At 38.3% G+C, this 22,525-nt stretch overlaps 1 protein-coding gene across 1 annotated transcript; it reads left to right on the forward strand.

Moving 5' to 3' along the window:
• Positions 1-21,335, forward strand: LOC136835032 (cytochrome c oxidase subunit 6C-1-like). Its single transcript, XM_067098109.1, has 4 exons — positions 1-137; positions 7,881-8,041; positions 18,079-18,201; positions 21,259-21,335. The coding sequence occupies exons 2-3, from the start codon at positions 7,890-7,892 to the stop codon at positions 18,161-18,163; spliced, it is 237 nt and encodes a 78-aa protein (XP_066954210.1). The 5' UTR covers positions 1-137; positions 7,881-7,889; the 3' UTR covers positions 18,164-18,201; positions 21,259-21,335.
• The last annotated feature ends 1,190 nt before the right edge of the window (positions 21,336-22,525 follow it).

Raw genomic sequence — 22,525 nt, forward strand, 5'->3', positions numbered from 1 at the left:
GCCTCTCAATATATGTTGTCTGCAATGTACCCAGGGCCAGTAGTTCAAGAACTCGCCGATAGATGGTGCCAGAGAACCAGGCCCCATCGTTCGGCAACGATCTACGCAATCGTCTCTGATTCTGTCATCCGGAGAAAGTAAGTTACTGAATTTCCCCCCATTCTGGTATTGAGGTAGATTTTATTTTCTCTGTTGTAAGTATAATCAGCGAAGTTGTGAAGTAGTAATTTTATTGCTTACCAAAATTGTAGGAAAAGGTGTAATTTATGAACCGGTTGGTTTAAGCTCCGGGATGTTTTGAGTATTTCCCAATCCTACCGTAATGTCTCGAGACAGTCAGCTGATCGGCACATTTCATAGTACCCCACTTGTGTTGCAAGTGTTATAGTGGTCTTATCGTTTGACTTACCGTATATTAGGTAAATCTTGCCAAAATGCTGAAACCTGACTTGGGTTAGGCCTGTCCTGGGATAGGATCCTTTGATTGCATGGCTATTCGTAATTCTCGTTGAATGCGTCCTTTTATTTGGGGTTTTGTATTTTGCTGGCGTCCGTTCCTGACGACGTAAAAATGCTTGGATTACCCTAAGATGTATTAGGATAGCTTTGGATTGGTGTAATCCCAATTTGGTCAATCCTTAGCCAATGCTCGGTGGGCCAAAGTGCGTTAGGCTGATTCTGTAGCCTATCCTGCTCATTATGTGGAACTGTTGTAGGATGAACCAGTAGGGACAAGAGGTCGAGTGGGCGAAAAAGTGAACAAAACATCTCAGAATATGCTTTTGCAGTTGTCGGTAGGCAAAACTGAATAAAACAAATTTGAGAACACATACAGTATACTTTGTAACACATACAGTTGCATCCTGCAACCTCTTCAGTGTGAAGGCATTAAACCCAATTGGGTTTTGATATCTCCACACTGAAGAGGGAGATGATGTTCCGAAATGGTAGCCTATGGGCTTTTAGATATATTTGTTCCCCTAGCCCAACCTATTTGTGGTTTTTTCAAGTTTCAGACAGAGGTTGATACTGGTTTATCATCATCAAGACATTAGCAATATATAAGTTTGTGGCTGTGAAGTAGGCTAGCCTATTCACATCGAATACATGGCCTGGCCTATTACGCTTTGATAATAGGCCACATTGAAACCCAAACTATGTTCCCAACCTAGCCTATACTTAATACTGTAATATACACACATTAGATGAACTTACCATGGTGCCAGTGTAACATGTTAAATCATGATTTCCCTGGCCAAAATTCCACAAAATGGTCATTAAACATGGTTTTAGCATGTAAAATTTGAAATTACATCAGAAATAGTTGTTGTAGGGACCTTGGGCCTTGTCCCAAATTTTCTTAATAATTATAGCTTATTGTATGTATATCATTGGGTCTAAGTTTCATTCAGCTCCTAGTCTGGCATTGGTTACACTTTTTATAGACAGATATATTTTATCAGGACAGTCTTACCCAAACCATCCATTAACCAGGCTTGAACTAGGGAAGCACCCCCCCACCCCCAGTGGGACCAACACAGAGCAAGACTGAGAATACAGAAAGAGTATATTGAAAGGAAGGGTAGAACTATATAGTAGCTCTGCAGCGGCGTAAACGTTTTCTACCGGTTTTTGGTTGCTAATTATGAATTTACCTTTAATTTTTGACGCTCGAGTGTAATTAACCTGTAATGAACCCCTGAAGTCCATCCAACAAGGGGTTTCCATAGGCGATCTTCACAAGACAGAGCACGGGTACGTCTGTTTCGAACGGTTCATATCCTGTCCGGCAAGTGCAGTAACTTGTTAACGAATGGGTAACCCCCCCCGGCCAGTACTAAACACGGCAAAGGGACGTTCCATTTGGCCGACAACAAACAGATGCACCACCAGTATCAGAACCCCTAAAAGTGTAGAAAAAACCAGTTGAAAAGGTAAAAACAGACGGGGAGCTATTATATAGAATTACCAAAAGGAAATTTGTGCTTGGGCGGTAATTCTATAGGAGAGGGCCGCACTAGTTTGTGTGTGTTAAACAGCGTAAAATTCTAAATCAACACCATATCTATGGGTAGAACTATACAGTAGTTCCACGGCGGCGACGGCACTATAACTAGATTTTTCTATAGTTTTTTGTTTGCTAATTATGAATTTACGTTTAATTTTTGGCGCCCAAGTGTAATTAACCTTTAATTAATCCCAGAAGTCCATCCAACAAGGGGTTTCCATAAGCGATCTTCACAAGACAGAGCATGGGTACATCTGTTTCGAATGGTTCATATCCTGTCCTGCAAGTGCAATAACTTGTTAATGTATGGGTACCCAACACCCCCCTGGGCCAGTACTAAACACGGCGAAGGGACATTCCATTTGGCCGACAACAAACAGATGCTCCGCCAGTATCAGAACCTCTAAAAGTGTAGAAAAAACCAGTTGAAAAGGTAAAAACAGGTGCGGAGCTAATATATAGAATTACCTATCTATGCTTCAGTATCATTAAATAAGTGAGGAAAACTCTTACAACCACCAACAGTCTTGGGGACCACAGGTGGGAACCGGGGGGTTTTGGGTAGGGGAGATAGAGTTGATGAAAAGCTGGGGAATATAGGGGGAAAAAAGTTAATAATAAAACTACATGTAGACTAAAGTTTAAGCCTAGGATCTGCTGTCAGCAAGGCGGGTGGCAGAATGGCGCTTCACGCCTTATCTGCGAAATTAAAGATTCTTGGCAAGCACATTTGTACTGGCAAGCGGTACTGTTGCGCTGCGTGTGCCCGCCACAGGTACCGTGGATATGTAAACTACCCCTAGTTCCTAGAATTATAACTGTGACTTACCCAACTATGATGGAGTATATAGTGTAGCTGCTGCGTGTAAGAACGAATGCAGATGAGTTGAGGAGTCAGTCACTATGATGAATCTTGAAATATGCAGTAGCCAAATAACCTATGAAGTGAGCCTTATGACACCCATACTTGGGGAGTAACTCCTTGAGATGCACCACCTTTGTTCGATTGTATTAATATGGGCACCTGTGGTGGGTTCCACAAAATTGATACAGGCAGTCCCCGGTTAACAGCAGGCTTGGTTAACAGCGATTCGGTTTTATGGGGCTTGTCCAGCGATGAAAATCGGCAATTTTCGGTGCCAAAAATCGCCAATTTCCGCTTATCGGCACCGATAATTGGGTATTGGCACCGATACATACCTAACAGAGGCGCCGATAACCCCCGAAAAAGCACCGAAATCGCCAATTTTCGGTTAGCGGCGATTTTCGGTTATCATCACACCCTCAGAAACGGAACCCCACCGATAACCGGGGACTGCCTGTACTATGATTTACCGTAAGGTGCTTGTACCCCTCTTCCTCCAAGCAATTGTATGCTTTTCAGCAGTCTGAGACAATAGTAGTTCCCTCGTGAATACTGTCTTTAATAACATATAGTAGTGTTTCATGATCCCTTTGTTCAACAGGCACTACAAAAAATTCTTGTGATTCTCGGCAAACTCTGCCAAAAAACCACTGTCCTTCAATTATGCGTCCAACATTATGCTTACGTCGTTGAAACTTTGACTCGTCAGTTTCCACGATGCAGTCTGGACCACCAGTTTTCTTGGTGTCTGAAACCCAATTCACTACCACCTCTCGACAAAATGACGACCAGTCAGAAATTGTCACATTTAATTTAAGTTCAGGTTGCACTACCTTATAGGCAAGCCAGTCTTGCAACCACAGAAGCACAAACTTTAAATTAGTCTCAATATCAAGTTCGGGTTGGTAAAACCAAGTGTTCTTGAATATAGACACTTTAAAATTACACCTTTTTCTGCAGCATCCTTCAGTAATGTAAGATTTATCACAATGGAATACACACTTTTTTATATCAACTCTACAGACAATTACTTGAACCACAATGTTTTTCTGATAAAATTACCCCATGGTCTTGAAAGTATGTAATCAACTTTTCAGTGTTACAACTATAAAAATAACAAAAATCACCGTAAGTCATGACACAGCTTTCACATCTAAAAGGTAAGTTTTCCCCCGGAACACTTGCACTTGTAGAAGCTACTGCCATGATGATGAACAACAAAATAGGCGTGCAAGAGTGAAAATTTTAAGTATTAATTGTGTAACAGTGGATCATAGGAAATAGGAAAGTTAAGAGATTTAGCTTGTACGTATTGCGTTTGTCACTTTTTTTTTTTTTTTTTTTCTTTTTGGTCCTTGCATGCACGCCCAGATACAGACGTCAGTCTGTAGTTGACTCGGTGAGAGACGAAGCTCTCTCGACTTGGTTTTTTTCACAAGTTTTTACATATTAAAGTGACTTTTTTTTGGGGACTAATAAGCGTTTCCTCGCTGAATGACTAGTATCTATGAATTCTATACACTATTCTCTGTAACTCTAGGTAACTACTGTACTCTTTTTTAGAAACCAGTGCATCCCTTTCCTATAGAATTACCACTTGGGCTACTGGATTGGCCATGGCTACCCCTTATTGGTAGTAAGTCGGACTCCAGAAGGAATACATCCCTACCAACCTTCCTTTAACCTATGTTTACAACCTAGGGTGCTGTGACCATACCTAGGTGGGGACGGGGACTTTACCCTTTTCTTGAACCCCTAAAATTAATTGTGAAATTACATACTTAATAGAATTGGGAGGGTGGGAGAATTTTCATTCAAATATGTGTATGTACTGGTCTTGCTACCCTTCAGTGGTAATAGGTAAAAATACTAGCATATCAACAAGATAACCTGTCAAAAATGACCCATTTAGTGCTTCCCCTATTCCACATTCTCTTTAGCCTTCTTTGGGAGATGATATTGTGTTGGGTTAAGACTAAGAAAAGTCTTGAGCAGACAGTGCCTGGTTGCTTCTAAACCCATAGGGACGTGACATATCTTATGATATCCAGTAATTGCATATGAAAACTTTTGGTGTATATGATAATCCTTAGTTTGTGCCCTGATATTTGAATGACTTTTGTAGGAAAACATTCAGATCACTTGAATTGGCCATAAATAATAACAGCATTCACACCTCAGCGATACTAGGAGAATGATCTCACATGAGATTTCATGGGGGAGGGTACTGCATCCCCCCATCCCAGCACATCTCATATATTTTTCCATAAATATACTCAGGGGTTGTTACTGGGTTTATTCTTAAATTTGATATGTGAGCTATAGGCTAAATGTAATTTTTCAAAGTACTGTAGAGAACAAAAAGGTACCTTAACCCCCATCTCAGTACATCTCTAACATATTTGTTCATGAATATACTTGGGGATTGGTGCTTCTTTTAGTTACCTTTTACAATATTATGTAAGCTGTAATTGTAATTTTGTAAAATAACATACAAAAAAATATGGGAAAGAACTTGTATAATTAACTTATTGTTATGAGATTCTCGGAAATAAGGCTCCACACAGGGTTGGAAATAATGACTAAACTTCCTGTGGCAGGCACAGAAAATTTTGGAAATTTTGATTTTTGTACTATGAGCATATGCATGTCTTGCTCATTCCATTGATGTTTTTTTTTTTTTTTTTTTTTGGCAGGCCTTAAAGTTCACACAGTCATGAGGTTTTATTAATTTCTATAACATATATAGAAATTTGACTTGTTCCAGAAATCCCCACAATTTACATCACCTTTTTTATAACAATTCCAGACTCAAAGTTAATGAGTAAGGTTAAATGCTGGTACTTGGCTTCTCTTAAAAACTGAATTCTTGAACAATATCAATGCAGTCAATAAAACTCATGTTATTACTTCCATTTTGGTGGCTTGAAAATGTGAGACCTGAATTTGGATTGAAACTTGGGTATACATGGACATATGAATCACATTAGCATGTGGTCAGTCAGTTGAGCGTTCAGGGCACTACTATATGGCAATCATAAGAACTATTGGAGAAAGGTGGAGCATAACTTGGTTTACATAGAAAATATATTAGCATCAGTAAAAATTGGTCATCTGTGAATTGGTTATAATTGACCAAGTACAATTTTGGGTTTTCAGAGCAAGGTGAACAATTTTTTTCCATAGTATTTCTCAGTTGGATGAGCCATAATGAAAATGTGGGCTTAATTAAACTATCCTACATACTACTGTACCTTTATTGTATGTGTTGATTGATGAGTGTTAGTTCTCCTCCAGATACATTTCCTGCCCTTTGCTTCCAATCTCATTATTTTATTATTCATTAAAATTCTAACATGCTTACCTAAACAAAAGACAAAGTATGTATTATCTCTTACCTTACTCAGAATATCTGAAATTGAAATCCTTGGGTTCCAACCTTGTTTTGGTGACTTTGTGGTAAACATTGAAGTGCAAATCAAGGATTGCATGGTCTTTAGTGGGTGAGGTAACAAGTCTTTAGCTGGGAATGCTGGTGATTGTAGAGAGGGTCATGTGTCGTTGTGATCCTCTTAGCAGCTCCAGTGGCATTTTGTCCATTGTTACACTGCACAATGTCCAATTTCTTGGGAACCTCACCACACACAGTTGCCCAAAATTCATTTGAAGATTCATATTCATAGCACATTAAGTCAATTAGAAAAGTTCCTGTGCTCATGTACAGTTTGGAACTACCAGTAGAGGCCAGAGCAATGACAAGGGAGGAGCTGTATCCTCAACTGATGCCTTTGCATTTTGTGTAACAAACTACCTACCATTAAGCCTAGCAATGTTTATTTAAAAGCTGAGAGTAAGCAATATCCCTTCCTGTTTGATATTAAGGAGCATTGGTTATCCAGCAACTGACAATTGCTGTAGTTTAGTGCACAAGAAATGAATGTTGGCAGTAGCAAGTTTAACTTTCAGTTTTACATATATGTACTGTACAAAACTTTGAAAATGGTTACAATTATTGTTGGATGTTATGCATATTGAATTGGCCTTTAGTTGGTAAAGTTTTTTTTACCAAGTTTTCAGTAGTGAATTACAAAACTCAAATACATCAGTTACATGATTACTTCAGGTTCACAAAGGGTAGCCCCTAGCAGTTCATATATATAGATGATTACATGTTGTTGAAAACAAAGGGAGAGGCCATGGAATTCATCAAATTGGAAATTGGATAGATTATAATTGTATTATTATTCAGAAGTTAAACTGTATACATAAAGAACAAGCCTACAGGGTCCATTGACTTGAAATTCAAGCTCCCAGAGAATATGGTGTTCTTGTGAAAGAAGTTCCAAAAGATAATAGGGAATACAGAAAAAGAAAAAACATGTACAAGATGAATTGCTTAAGGGTTGTAGTGCATTGCATCTTTGCTTGAACTTTGAGGTTCTAATTGCACAACATCCTCAGGGAGACTTCTACAGTCCAACTGTATTCAGAATAAAAGACCTCTGGAACTGGGAAGTTCAACAGCATGACCCATAGCCTATACAGTACTGTACTGCTTATTGGCACTGCTGTCCAGCAAATGTGGTTGCTCTGAGCAGGAAAAGAGGACCAAGGATCAATTGTAGTAGGGAAGGTTTTGTGAAAGTACTACATTTTAGATAAGGAAATATATGCAGGAAATTTATAACGAGTGGAGAGTGCTCAATATACTGTTATGGTAAAATCTGGCAAATAGGTTGAGGGCAATATCAGAGAATTGCTTTTGTGTTGGGCTTGTCAGTATACTTTTATAAATGGTGGACAGTAGATTTTCTAGTGTTTATAGAGGGTGGAATAGATATTTGTCTTGTGTTAATTAGGTGAATACTGTATAAGAAATATTCATAAGTCATGTAATATAAATTGCCACAATCTTAGTTGAATTTTGTTAACCACAATTGTTCTCAAAAATGGATCTTTTTAGGTTAAGTTTTAACTCTAGAACATAATTTTTTTTTTTTTTTGCAGCCTTTCACCATGGCTCAAGTTAAACCAGTTATGCGTGGACTGCTTGGACAGCAGATCAAGAGGAACCTTATCATTTCTGGAGTTCTGTGCATTATAACTGTTTCAGGTTACAAATTCGGTATTCAGAATCCAAGAAAGCAACGTTATGCAGATTTCTACAAGTATGTTCAGATAATTCATTTTCCACATCTCAAACATTTTTTCCTTAAATTTTGTAATATTATTGAATACTTGTTGGTAGGATCATAATAGAAAAAAAATAGTGATGACCAATTTATAGTGTATCATACATTTGAACTTTCGGTACTTTAGAATGGTATATCTGAAGTTAGTATGACACATTGTTTCTTGGGAATGTATTAGATAATGATATTTGAATATCTGTATTTATTTTTATATATATAACTTACCAAGTAATTACATAGCCTATGTTTCTAACTCGTGTGGCAGCTAAAAATTTGAAATTCACAGTAGCATTCGATTGTTTTAGTGTAGGTGACTAGGTCCCACCCACTATCGGGGGAGGAATCAGGCGAGGAAAGGTACAACACCGCTGAGTAGCGTCAGCCCGTTTCTACCATGTAATGACTGTGGTTCAGTTGTCTCGGCAGCTATTGTTATGAGATTGGTCGCCAGATGGTTGCTCTGTCTCCATTTGGTGATGTATTCTGAACTTTTGGTAGCATTGAAGCTGTTTTCAAATAGCCTAGGATTCATTAGACTCAGTAATAGTGAATTATTTCCTGATTTTGACTTTTCACGACGATGTCAGACACTAGCTCTTCTAGTATCCGGTTTTGCAGCAAAGGCTGCAAAACTAGACTTGAGAAAGCATTTTATGACTCCCACACAATAGGTGCTAATTGTAGGGGACAAACTTGCTCTAAAAAATTGACATGTATTGAGTTTAGGGACTGGGATCAAGGTAGGTGGAAAACTTTAAAATCTCACGTAGATAAGTTAGAACGAGACAGGAAGAGGAAAGCGGCTCTTAGAGCCGAGGCTAGGCGTGTAGTTAATGTAGAATGTTCTCCTAAACCATCAGTTACCAATTTACCTGTTTTGTCTCCCTCTCTTACTCTCCACCTGGCCCCTATGCTTCCAAGCCTAACACCATTGCTAGCCTAGAAGCACGTGTTGGTATGAAGTTTGGGCCCCTTGTTTTCACTATGGAATGGTTAACCCTTCGCCACTGGCCTGTTGCACTGCCGATAACGCTTGCATACCGCATGAGACCGCGAGTATATCAGTCATCATTTGCTCCCCACTAAACTTTCTGTTATTCATATTTTTTCATTTATATTCTTATGTGAAAACATTGTGTACATACCAATGAATATTTTTTTCACCACATTGGCTATATACATATATATATATATAATATATATATATATATATATATATATATATATATATATATATATATATATATATATATATATATATATATATATATATATATATATATATATATATATATATATATATATATATATATTATATATATATATATATATATATATATATTTATATATATATATATATATATATATATATCGAAAAGAGGAATATTTAGTGGAAAAAGTAATTGCAGAAATAGAAATAGTAGTAAAGTAGTAGAAATAAAGTAGCAGAAAAAGTAGTAAAGTATTAGTAAAATAGTACTAGTAGTAATAGCAGTATATACTAGTTTTCTTACGGAAACAGTTAGTATACATCAATGAATGTTTATGGCATTGGTAATAATAATAATAATAATAATCATAATCGTAATAATAATAACAATAACAATAATAATAAAAAATTCAACAGTAATACCACTACTACTACAACTTGTAGTAGAAAAATAATGATAATAAAATTACATGTGAGTGTAAAAAAATGAAAAAGTTTTCAAAAACATAGTACTCTTTCCTGTTGACCGAAAATACTCCTCTGCCCGAGCATTCATCCATTCACACAGTCTGTCAATATCATCATCACAAAAAGAAACAAAATGCATCTGGTGGGCAGGTGAAGTCGGTGTGCAAACAGAGATCCCATTGTCACCCTCCGTGGAAATCGGGGTGGGTCTGGGCGCTTGTCACAACATGGATCTATTATGAACTGCCAACCTTCATCGACAATGGGTTCAATGTCTTCTAAAATCTCGGTGTCGCTGTCATCCTCTAAGCAACTATAACAACTATCACTATAATCATCTGACAGATCTGGCAGGTATTCCTACCCAGGATCTGAAATACTATCATCCGACATCATGATACTGAAAAATAAAAAAAAAACCTGTAAAATAACTGCAATCAAAAGGAGAAAAAGTTTAGCCTTCTCCAGATGGTTTGCTCACAAGATCGTGACAATGTTTCATACATAACAGCTTGAGGCGCACTGACATGTGCTGGACGATACCCTTATATGCCATATGAATATGACGTCACGACGACCATCGGACACTCATTGGCTAGAATGAATAGTGGGTGGAGCTTCACCTCTCTCGTACAAATACTCTGAAACCCATCAAGCTGAAGAAAACAGCTCTAATTTTGAGGAGGGATGAAAGACGATAGGCGTACGTCGCGGTCTTTTATTACTGTACCGTAAAAGACGTACATGTGTACGTCCCGGTGGCGAAGGGGTTAAGTGCTTAGGTTAAAGTGCTTATGGATCAATCCAGTGATAGAAGTGAAGTGTTAGTGGAGGAGGTGACTACTTGTCCTGCCAGTGCTCCTAGACCAAGATCACTGCCAGGCTCCCATGCACCAGGGAGAAGGCATACTGGCAGTCCAAGGGAGGTCAGTGGGTTTGCCCACGGGTAGGTGCCCCCTTAGCCGAGCCTGTTGAGCAGTCCCAGGACTAGGTGGACAGCTGCTGGAAAGGTGCCCATAAGGAAGTGCACAACCTTTCTTCAAGTTCTTTGGACTCCAGTTTGGACAAGAGGTGCCGAGGGCACTTTTATGAGATCTCTCATCCTCTCAAGAGGCGCATAGCCGTTACTGACTACATTCCCCGCCTCCTTGCAAGTGTGCAAAGGATATTGAGCGCAGTCCTTGGCCTTCTTGTAGTTTTTGGGCCAGCCTTGAATGATCTTTGCCCCTTCTACAGTATTTGCCGCCCAAGCGTCCGTCCTTCGCAGAAGCACCCATCCTCATCTGATGAGCACCCAACGGATATGGAATATTTAGTTGCTCCCGAGCGCCCAGGGCCCATCAACTTCCCAACGCCAACAAACTGCTCAGCGGCCACCGAGGGCCCACTACCAACTTTTGCTCACCCGGCGCCAACTCCTGTTCGTCTGGCACCAAACTCAAATCTTCAGCATCGCTCCCTGAGCACCCAACTGAGCACCTGGCGCCCTCTCTACTGTTGATTCCTTCATCTGCTATTGGCCCCGTACAGCATACTTTGCTGACAGATCCTATTCAGCGCCGTTTGGACGAAATTATGAACCTCTTCCAGAAAAATCAAGCAATATCACAGGATCCTCTGACTTGGCGCCTTCACCAATTTCTTCAGAGGAAGTAGACCAGCTTCCTTCCACACCCTTCCCCAACCTCCTTAGGTATTTTCTGGTCGCCTTTCTGTCTTTCTTAATTGCAACCCCAGCTTCCCCTGCCTCCGCCTTCTATATGAGGAACTAGTCTGTTGACATCTCCAAGCTTCCCAAGATGGTCTTGTTTTCCTTATTCCAGAAAACCTTTAGGGAAATGGACTTCTGGCTCTCAGACAAGAGAGAGCGGGGCAAAGCAGCCTTCTGCATTCCACCAGCCCATCTCGTTTCTAAAAGATACCAGCGTACGCTACAGGAGAAGCTCCCTTCTTGGGAGTCTCTGCCTCCTCCCAGAGGGACTTCTCCTGTCTGATTAACTCTAACAGGAGGTCAGCCTTTGCTTCGGCTAATGTTGTGTTTTTGGCAACCAAGCTTCACCACATCATCAGGAATATGTTTAAGGGATCATGTCAAGATTAGCGAACCCAACATCTCCATGTCAAGAACAGCTAACCAAATGATCCCTATGTAAAGAGTGGCCAACCCTTTCCGGTCCGAACTCCAATTCGACATGAGGGCTAGTACTAAACACTGCGAAACAGAGATTCATGGACACTTTCACCATGTTTAATACTAGCCCCTGGGGGTGTCAAATGTATTTTGCCTGCTTAGTACTAGCCCCTGGCCAGGGATCAAATGTTTGGTACTGAAGTGCTCATGTCTAGAACAGTGAACCTGGTTATTCCCACGTAAAGAATAACGAACCCAATAATCTTCTTGTAAAGAATAGCTAACCCTGCTGTGAGTGGGTTTGCTAATCTTGACATGATCCAGTTTAAGGTTTTTGAGGTTTTTGAGGTCCTAAGCTTTTTGGACTGGACCGTCGGAGCACTGGCTAAGAAAATCGAAGATTGCAAGGATATGTCAGAGGACTTGTCTGCAGAGTGGCTGGGGGTTTTATCCTGCGCAGATAAAGCTATCAGGGACGGCTTGATGGAATTGACTTCATTATTCACAACGGGTGCCCTGAAGAAATGTGAACTTTGGTGCTCTTTTACCACCAAAGGTGTAACTACATCTCAGAAATCGGCACTTCTCTTGTGTCCTTTGGACTGCATGCACCTCTTCCCTCAATCCATGGTCCAAGAAATAGCGTCGGAGCTACAGAAAAAGTCGACTCAGGATTTGTTATCCCAGTCAGCCAAACTCCCCAAGGACCTTCCTTCTTTCACTACAAGGTCGACCCCTCCTTTGCAGCAGCACCCCTTTCTGGGCAACAAAACAAGATTTCCCTGTTAGACCATGCTCCAACCTGCATGCAGCACCCCAGCCAAAAAGGCTCCCTCAAACCTTTCCTCTCGTAAATGAGAATCCAGTCTTCCGTTTGCCAGTAGGCGCCAGACTCCTGCACTTTTTGGAGACAAGGGAAGCCAGAGGAGTAGACCAGTGGGTTTCGAAAGTACTCAAAGAGGGGTACTCTATCCCATTCAGGGAGAATCCTCTCTTTGTGTCAACGCCCATTGCATTGACAGCCTATTCAATAGGTTACTTGAGGGACGTCTGATCTTCGCTGTTCTATTAAGGTAGTACCTTAGTTCCCTGACCAGACAGAGACCAGACAGAGTCCTCTCTTCCTCCTCTGGTCCAAGAATTTCCATCAAATTCTTGATGGTGAAAGAACAAGGCCACAGCTTAGAAGGGGGGGGGTGTCTCATTCTTGACCAGGAAGTCTAGCATAAAAGAGCAGACCACATCTCCTTGTGTAAAGCCTACTCTTCTGTCAAGCAATTCCAAAAATAGTATCAATAATGGGGTAAGAGCCTGTAACATGAGTCCAGGAATCACTTTTGATAATGCCATTATAATTTAATTTATTTTTTTCATTGTATGTTGTGAGTTTTCATGTACAGTCTATAGAAAAATCACACTGTTGACGAAATAGAAAGTGTACCCCTCATATACACAACTTAGGTTTAGTGTATGACCAATTTTTTAGAACATTTAAAAAAATAATGTTCATCATAAGGAAGTATGGTAAATGTAGCACCAAAAAATCTGAAGGGATTAAAACCCAGAATCCAAAAATAAAGGCAAAACATGAACCTTGATTTGTGTCAAGATGTTTACGTTCGTAATGTCTCTGCTATGATGCTCAACATTTTAGTGGTTAATACTTTACTGAACTTATGAAATTATACCATAGACAGTGTTTTTGATGAGATGCACTGCTAGTGGTACTACTTAGGTCTTTGCATATACTCTCAAGCTTCCTACCATATTGTTTCATGTCTCACTTTAAATATACATTCCTTTCACCCATCCCACCTGCCTGTCCAGCTGCTGCAGTTTTTGCTCTACTCCAGTTTTTTGCCCTTCATTTAAAACAAATTTCAAGACCTTTTGAGTGTAAATTGCAATTATGGTTTGCTTGAAGCACAAAATTGAATATGAGTGCTGAATTTTACGTTGGTATGTATGATGTAGGATTCATTATTATAGATTTGTTTAATGTGGAGTTCACTGAATCACATTTGTAAACTCAATTGGTTTTCCTGATAGCTTGGCCTTGATTTAGGCTAAAAATTAAAGAAAGTTAATAGTTATGCCTTAAGCAAATGGGTTTGGCTATTTGTTTAAAGTAAATGGGTATGGGCAGTTATATTGTAAGAGAAGGGGATGGGACAGCTATGTTGTAAGAGGACAAGTGGGGAAAGCTAAGTTGTAAGAATGGTTATGGACAGCTAGAGGATGGGCATAGACAACTACAGTATTTTGTAAGAGAATGGGTATGATTAGCTATATTATTAGGGAATGGGTGTTGACAGCTATGCTGTGAGAGGAGTGTGGGCACACTTTTGCTATGTAGTAAGCAAAAGTGTGGGCTTAAATATTGTAAATGTGTGGATTGGGTATGGACAACTGTCGTGAGAGAATGGAATGAATGGGAACAGCTCTCTTAACAGAATGGAAGGGATGTAAGAGAATTGATGCATTTGGTGAGTGAACAGATGAAATGTAACAGTCAGAACCACTACTGTTAAGGTTGAAGGGACACTGCAAAGTGCGTTTAGTAGTGCTACAGTGTTTCTACACAAGACACTAATCAGTTACCATTTACAGGATCATCTTTGAGTGGTTTCGTTGGTGGCTTTCAGGAAAGTAAAGATTTTGGTTATACGGTAATCTCTCGATTATCCAGATTTTCATTTTCTGGACCTCGACATTATCAGACACAGCCGGATCAGGGATAAAAGATATATACGTAATTTCATATAAGTAACGTAGCAAGTAATTACATAACTATACTTTCCACTCGTGCAGAGGCTTAAATTTTGCAATTCTCTGTATTGCTCCAATTGTTTAGTGTAGGTGACCAGTCCTGCCCACTAACGGAATACTAGGAACGACTTAGCAGACAACCTCATTCTCTGATGCGCTCACTGCAAGCATTGGGTGTTTTGCAGCAGCTTTGTTTATTATTTGCTGGTTAGATAACTGGATTTCGGTGAAATATTATCACTGATTTTGCGTAGCCTTCAAGCCTACAGCTTTCAGGATTAGTATTTTATTGTTTTGTTATTAAGATCTGATTCAAGTTTATCATATTTCCTTACAGCGATTTTACAATTAATTGATTAACTCTCCTTTACCGAGTAGCGTATTATAACGAAAATAACATGTTCGCTACTGAACTGATGTTTTCGGTGGCGAATACAAATCAGCAATTCTCAAATAATGTTTGATAAGAAATTGAGATATGTTTTGTGTGATGGTACTTTGTGTACTTCATAACAGTTGTCGGTAAAGAATTGATTTAGAACATTTTCTTATCACACTTTCCTTTGTAGAGAACTGAAAAAGTGTAAGGGCAGAACATAGTAAGGAGAAAAATTACTTCTTTTGGAGGCGAGGGGCTTTTGGTTAAATAGACTTTCTTGAGAGCCGAGAATCGGCGCCGAGCACCCAGGAGTGCTCACTAGCTTCTGGAGCTACTAGCTCGCCTGGTGCCATTCACATTCTGGGAGCACCTGGCGCCATGCTCCCGATTGTTTGGCACCAACTCTACCCACATTAATTTTTTCTCTCCTGCAACTAGCTCTCTTATCTTCTCCCTCGCTGGGCTCCCTCACTTCCTTCCCATGCCTTTGCCAGCCTTGTGTATGGGTTAACAGAAGTTAACCTTATGATAGTGTGGTGTTGTGCAGTGGAGGTGGTGATTATCCGGCCTGTCGGTTCTCCTAGCCCTAAGTCACTGTCATACTCCCCTGAACTTGGGAGTAGTCATACAGAAAGTCTAATTGGAGGCTGATGGTCAGAAAGTCTAATGGGGGCTGATGGTAAGTTCGCTGGGTAATTGCCCCCCTCAGTCGACCCTGTTGCACGGTCCCAGGTTGCGACAGATAGCCACTGAAAAGGCGTCTTGCCAGAATTGTAGGTGATGAGGTGACTATCTGGCCCATTGCATTTCCTAGACCAAAGGTCACTGTCCTGCTCCCCTAAACCTGGGAGAAGATATACTTGCGATCCAAGGGAGTCCGAAGAGGTTTGCCCTTGGGTAGTTGCCTCCCTCAGTAGAGCCTGTTGTCTGGTCCCAGGCATTGGCGGACAACACTGAAAAGGCGTCCAAAATGATGTGCTTTAGTGATATAGATTCCGGTTTGGAAGTCCACAGCTCTTGTCTCCCAAACTTCCAGTTGTGGAGCACCAGTATTTGGCACCAAAACTCTCGTCCAGCGCACATAGGTGCCCAGCACCCGAGCATCCAGCAATTTCCTAGCGTCCAGTGGCTCCAGAGGAGACAGAAATGCACTCGGTATGCCTAGCCTGTGCACGTATAGACACCCAAGCAGACGTACACTGCTTCCCTTCAGTTGAGCGAGGTGGGAGGCAAGTTACAAATAGCTCGTGTTGCCAACATATGTGACAAGACTCAAGATGAATGTTGCATTAGTATATAAATGTTTTAAATTAATAATTTGCTGTGAATGTGAACTTTATATTTAAGATGAAATATCAACCATGATAAGATATTCTCATGTGTACTGTTATGATGTGTTTGATAAGCATTTTAGTCACCTAAATAAAAAACTTTTTTAGTGTTCTTAAAATGAATTTCCTTTGGACAGTCGTCATTGAGGAATGCCAAATATACTGAAGATAACTGTTTTTCACAGCTTCCAAGATGGGCAAAATGAGTAAAAGCAAATTAAATACCCTGTATATACTCATGCATCATGCAATCTCACGATTTCATTGTATATCACTTGTACCATGTGAGTTGCATTTTCAATAGCCCCTATAACATTAGGCTAAGCTCTTTTCCTCTGCAATTTTCCATCTTTTTTGTTAAATGAATTAAAGTAAAAAATAAAACTAATCTTTACTTACTGAATAGATTTCACTTTGGTAGATTATACCATACTAGGCTGTGCTCATGGAGCAAATTTCGTTTTCACTAGGTCATGATGTTCTAGGCTATGCTTGTATAGTGAATATCACTTTTGGTAGATTGTATAGTACTAGGCTGGCTTTCAAACAAGATTACCAAAATCTGGCTTATGTAACTTCATAACCACCTCTTATAATTGGCAACCACTTGGCATGATCACCACTTACTCAGGAACTGACATAAACAACATCGAGTACAGATACAAACGAATCTGGAAACAGCTTTTTTGTTATTTTAAGGGATTTTATTTTGGCATAAAGTACCTTAGTTTACCTTTGTATACCTGTTTTACATTTATGTACAAAGGTAAAAAATAATTCCAGTAATAATCCATTTCTTTTAGCAACTAAAAAATTATTCTCCTAATTACTTCGGTGGTAGGCCTGAATCAGCTGATTCTGAGAAGGTAAACATTAGCCTAGCCTACTTGAATGCATATGGCAGATAATCAGTGTTTTTATATTACGATGATGATTTAACGTGATAATAATACAGTATAAATGGATTCAGTAAGATTATAAGTTTCATTACCATTACCTTAAGCTGAAATAGGCTATTTGCAAATGGATGCTGAAAGTGTAATACTCAGAATAGGTCAATAGTTCACACATACACATTTTTTTATTTTGTATCTCATGTATGGTAATACAATATGGCAACAGCTGATGAGGAAGTTGTCGTATAAAAATACATTAATGGCGATGAAACAATGATAGGCTGTGGGTACACACAGGTAGGCTACTTAACTACTGAATTTTGTGTCTTACAAGAGAGAGAAAAAGAAAGGGTTCATTTTTTCAAAGTGTATTTATACAGTATATAGTTTGTTACAAATGTTGGGAAAAAGGGTAGATAACTGTCTTTTGCAAAAGTTTTCAGTTTAAAATGTGTTGGTTGTTGTTTATCAGTATATTGAGAGTTTATGGTTATGTCGTATTAACAAGGCAGGGAAAGCAAGAGTACAGAGTTACTGTTTTACACCCGTAGAGTTTACTTACGTTATCTGGATTTCGCGTTTATACTGGGCCTTGCCTTTATTAATCCAGATAATAAAAAAAAGATTATTTAAGATTTTGAGAGTTTATCAAAGTACATCGTGCTTCAGTTTGATTTAAAAGTTATTCAGATAAGTGTTCAGTGCCACCACTTGCTTTTAGAAATTAAGTACTATTAGTGATTGAAAGCATGTATAAATTATTAATTTGTTTATGCTCTAATTGTAGCCATGGTAGGTGGCATTCATTGACACAATTTTTCTCTTTCAGAGATTATGATGCAGAGAAAGAGTTCGAGCGTATGAAGAATTTGGGATTATTCCAGTCAGCTAGACCAGATGGCGAAGAGGAATGATTCCATTACTGTATTTTGTATAGCGTGAACCTTTGCGGGTAAATAATTTATTGGTTTTCTGTTTTTTTCCCCAAGTTAGCAAAGTCTTTATAAGAAGCATAATTACATAATGCAGTAGTTGGGCCAAAATATACCGTGTATACTCGTATATCATGTGGTTTTGAAGACCTAATTTTGAAGCTGATTTTAAGGGGGTTGCATCATACAAGAGATAAAATTAGCGTATGTAATATTCACATACAGTATTAGTATCATATTATAATATGTAAGCATGCGAATATGCATCTTATCCATGGATCTTTTAAAAAGTTAAGCTCTACTCCACTGTATCCAATAATATTGTCTGTATTCTTTTATTACTATTGTATTATAAAATACAAACATAGCAATCAATGTTTTGTTTGGAAATCAGCTGAGGGTGATTATGAGGTAAGTTTATTTCACCATATTTAATTCAATTCAGAGGGATTTCCTTTCTTCTAATTAGCATAAATGAATCTCTAGATATTCTGTTTAAATGGGACGAGGTAATTTTTCATTATATGAAGTGTTTTTAAGTTGAAATGAGACTTAAGTATGTCTCATTGTTGACTAAATTTTTTTTTTTTTTTTTTTTCTCATTAATAGATGGCATTGGGGGAATGTTTTTTGTGTAAAAAAAATCAACAGATTCTGCTCACTATTTTCACTTGATTTCATCATAATACAGGCTTTACGTATTTATCTTTCATCGGCATGAAAATAACATTAAAATGAGTTCTTTCATGCCCAGTAGTTTTGATTAAAATACTTTTCTCCCCCATTTTATTTCCGGTTGAGTTTGATGCATATCAAAGTTTACAGAAGTTTCATCCATGTAGCCGATGCACGATAATTTATAGTCGATAGCAGCTTGAACATTGTTTTCTCAGTTTGAGATACAACGTGCAGCTTAAATTTACCAGTGTATATCCTTGCCAATCTTTTCTTCATAGCGAATAAGGGTATGACAAAAATATATGAGCCCTATTCTACTTAACGCCATTTGTAACATAACTATAGTAATTGTTTACTATCGTACAATGGTTGAAATGCAAGTAAAACAACTGTTGTTATCTGATTCAGTTATTCATAGCAAAACAGCTGTTTCTCGTTCGGTTGTTTACGGCTGGACATGTTTACGCAACGAGAACAACTTTACTGAAGACACTTTTAACATTAGTAAAGATACTTTATCATTCTCGTTTACTTTTTTAACTTCTTTAACTAGGAGATGGGATAGATAAAGAGGTGGAGGAAAAGAGGTCAGGCTATTGTAATTTGGTGTCTCAAAAAAGGAACTCGCATGATACACAAGATACATGATAAAATAATTTTTTAAGGGTGAAAAGTTTGGGGCTTGCACGATAAGCGAGATCACGTCACATGAGTATATACGGTATATGATAATAGACCTCTTCCCAGCAGTTGCGAGTGCTGGGAGGATCTGTCTGTATTTGATTGTGTTACATTAAGGTCTGCTACTGGTTCTTCGCATACAACGTGTACTAGTGGTGGTTGTACTTAAGTGAAAGTTAATTTTAAACCACTGCCAGTTCCAAACCCCAATAAACTTGCATCTTTGGTGGCTTATGAGTTTTTGTTTGTTTTTTATATTTGTATATGTTCTTGGTTAAATTTATTAAAATTTGTTACCTTACATCTTTAATTTTAATGGAACTATACTTTTTCATGTGTTTACTAAATTTATTTGATTAAAATTGGTTAACCTCTTATTGGTATTAATTTGTGTGTGATTATATAAATGCCAGCAGGTCATGAAGTTAGAATATTAGATGTATAGATGTCAGCAGATGACATGCAGAATATTAAATATATAGATGTCAAGAGAGACTAAGGAAGAATATTGAACATAGATGTCAGCAGTGGTAAAGATAGAATATCGATGAATTGATGTCAGCAGGGTAAAGTCCAGTCATCTAAATGGAGACAGTGTCCCAATGTGTAGAAACATAACACCAAGTATGTTACTCAGCTGTGCTCTGTATGCAATTTATGTGAATTATAAAAATATTAAAAACTTAATTCATTAATTGAGAAAGAACGTAGTTTGTTGCAGAAGGGCATAATTAAAAGTGCACATCCTATTTACCCGTCAGGGAAACTATTTGAACGCATGTATTCACACTTCATTTTCAAAATAAAGTGAATTTGAGAGGTTCAGTTTTATGGAATTTCTTCATTTCTGATAAATGATTGAAACAGCTGTTTACATTCTTGTTATGATAGGTGGAAACTTTTGACTGGGGCATGGATTTTAAGTTGGAGGTACCGGACTTGATTTTAATATATTGTACAGTACTGTAGTTAGTTTCTTGGGTTGCAAGCAGCAGCTCAGGGGGTCTTGACTTATCATCTGTACAGGCTTTACATCAGTACAGAATATAGGGGTTACTCAACTGTTCTCAGTTTTTAATATTTTCTATAAAAGGATATTTTGTTTTTCATAGGAATAAGGGGGTGACTGATGTTAAGAAGAATAATTGTTAGAGGAAACCAAGTACTGTACATACTTGATGACAAATTGACACCTTTATAACTTTCACAATTAAAATACTGATTTCCAGACAACTGATGTATTGTAACTTAGTTTACCTGAACAAATTTGTTTGAAATTTGATGGAAACAGGAGCAAGTTAAAGAGGTTGGGCAGCTTGGTAGGGAGAGACATGGAGAATGAGGAAAATCAGAATCTTAGACTTTTACAGCATAGGGTGAAGGGATGCTAAAGCACTGTAGGTATAAGAAGACAGTGTCAGAAGCTTTGACTTTTACAGGTTAGGGTGAAGGGATGCTGCAAAGCACCTTGGGTTTAAGATGATGGAGGACAATCTAAATCCTTTCTTAGTTTTGGAAACGTGCTTTCTGTTCAGTGTGAATCAGGGAATTAGTCTGTGGAGTTCATATGTTGTCACCAAAAACAGTTAATATTTTTCGTGCTAATAAAAAAAAAACTTAAGCTATATCAAGTCAAGTCAGCCTGATTAGTTGCTCACAACCCTCATGTTACATGATGGTCAGGTTAAACCACCTAATATTATGTCTGTTTCTTTCAGGAGGATCTCCAGTGAGATGTAACTTAATATTTTGTGTATAGTCTTTATTATGGATATAAAATAAATTTAAAGCGAGACATTTGTTTTATAACCTGCTCTCATATTATACAGGGTTTACCACACAAAGTTTAATAAGGGTCTTCTGTGTAAGATGTTGATATATAGGGTTCCAAAAGTTTTTGAAGATTACACTTTAATGCTGCATTTTGGAGTAGAACTAATGCAGTTTTCTTCTGAAAAGAAAATTCCTTGTCTTGTGCATGTACAAGTATTAGAAGGTTGTTTTTATTAAGAAATTTCATTAGTATTGAAGAGTTAAGGAATGTCTTAAACCACAAACGGCAAAGTCATGAGTGATTTTTTTAACTGAAATAGGTACTGTATATTGATTGATGATGCAACTGTAGACTAACATCAGTGACAGGTTATATTTAATAGAATCTATACTTTTGCAAGTTATTCTATGTAGTCAGTTGACATCAGGTTTCATGAATGTCTGTTTAAAAATATTATTGTTTTTATGTTGCAGAAATAATTACCCCTTGTTCTGTTGTGTCAAGTTGATATGCTATGGAATTATTGATGCAGTATGATGAGAAAGGTTAGGCTGCCATCTCTTGAAACCAACCAGTAACATCCTGTCTGCCATTTCCTTAAGGATGTAAGGAGAACCTTGATGGCAGAAAGGATGTCATAAATGTTACCCAATTGGAGAGATAACAGCCTGGATCTCAACTGTGTTCCTTTGTGAACAGCCTGTTCAGGGTAAGAGGGCCTTGAGGATAGTCATAGAATATGTATTTCTTATGCATATTGTAGTGCCCATAACCCTGATTCGGATTACAATTGGATATCAACAGATCTTGTAGGAGATATAGAGGGTAGATCATGAACTCAGTTTGGTGCACTGACAAACACTTACTTCTCAAAAGCATATGGGACTTTATCAGTGGATGTCACACTTTATTCATCCAAAATATCTGATTGAAATGGACCATGTGATGACCTATATAATAGTGACCACTTTCCAATGTTAATTTCACTTACAAAGTAATCCCACTAAACATATTCCTTTAGTAATATTCATAAAGCTGACTTGCAAATTTACCAGTTACCTGCAAGACAATTCCTCCCACTGAATATCAGGAGACCACTGAAACTAATAATTTTACTGCAAAATTTATCAATAATGCCACAGATAAAGCCATACCTCATTCTAAGGCTCTTGAAGTACTTTGGTGGTCAGATTCTCTAATCAGAATTAATC

This window comes from Macrobrachium rosenbergii, chromosome 54, assembly GCF_040412425.1.
Source record: "Macrobrachium rosenbergii isolate ZJJX-2024 chromosome 54, ASM4041242v1, whole genome shotgun sequence".
Taxonomy (NCBI): domain Eukaryota; kingdom Metazoa; phylum Arthropoda; class Malacostraca; order Decapoda; family Palaemonidae; genus Macrobrachium; species Macrobrachium rosenbergii.

Bases quoted from the DNA above. Each gene is read 5' to 3' on its own strand.
- LOC136835032 (XM_067098109.1), top strand. From the start codon at position 7,890: ATGGCTCAAGTTAAACCAGTTATGCGTGGACTGCTTGGACAGCAGATC. The intron at 8,042-18,078 runs GTATGTTCAGAT...TTTCTCTTTCAG, and splicing joins CGTTATGCAGATTTCTACAA to AGATTATGATGCAGAGAAAG.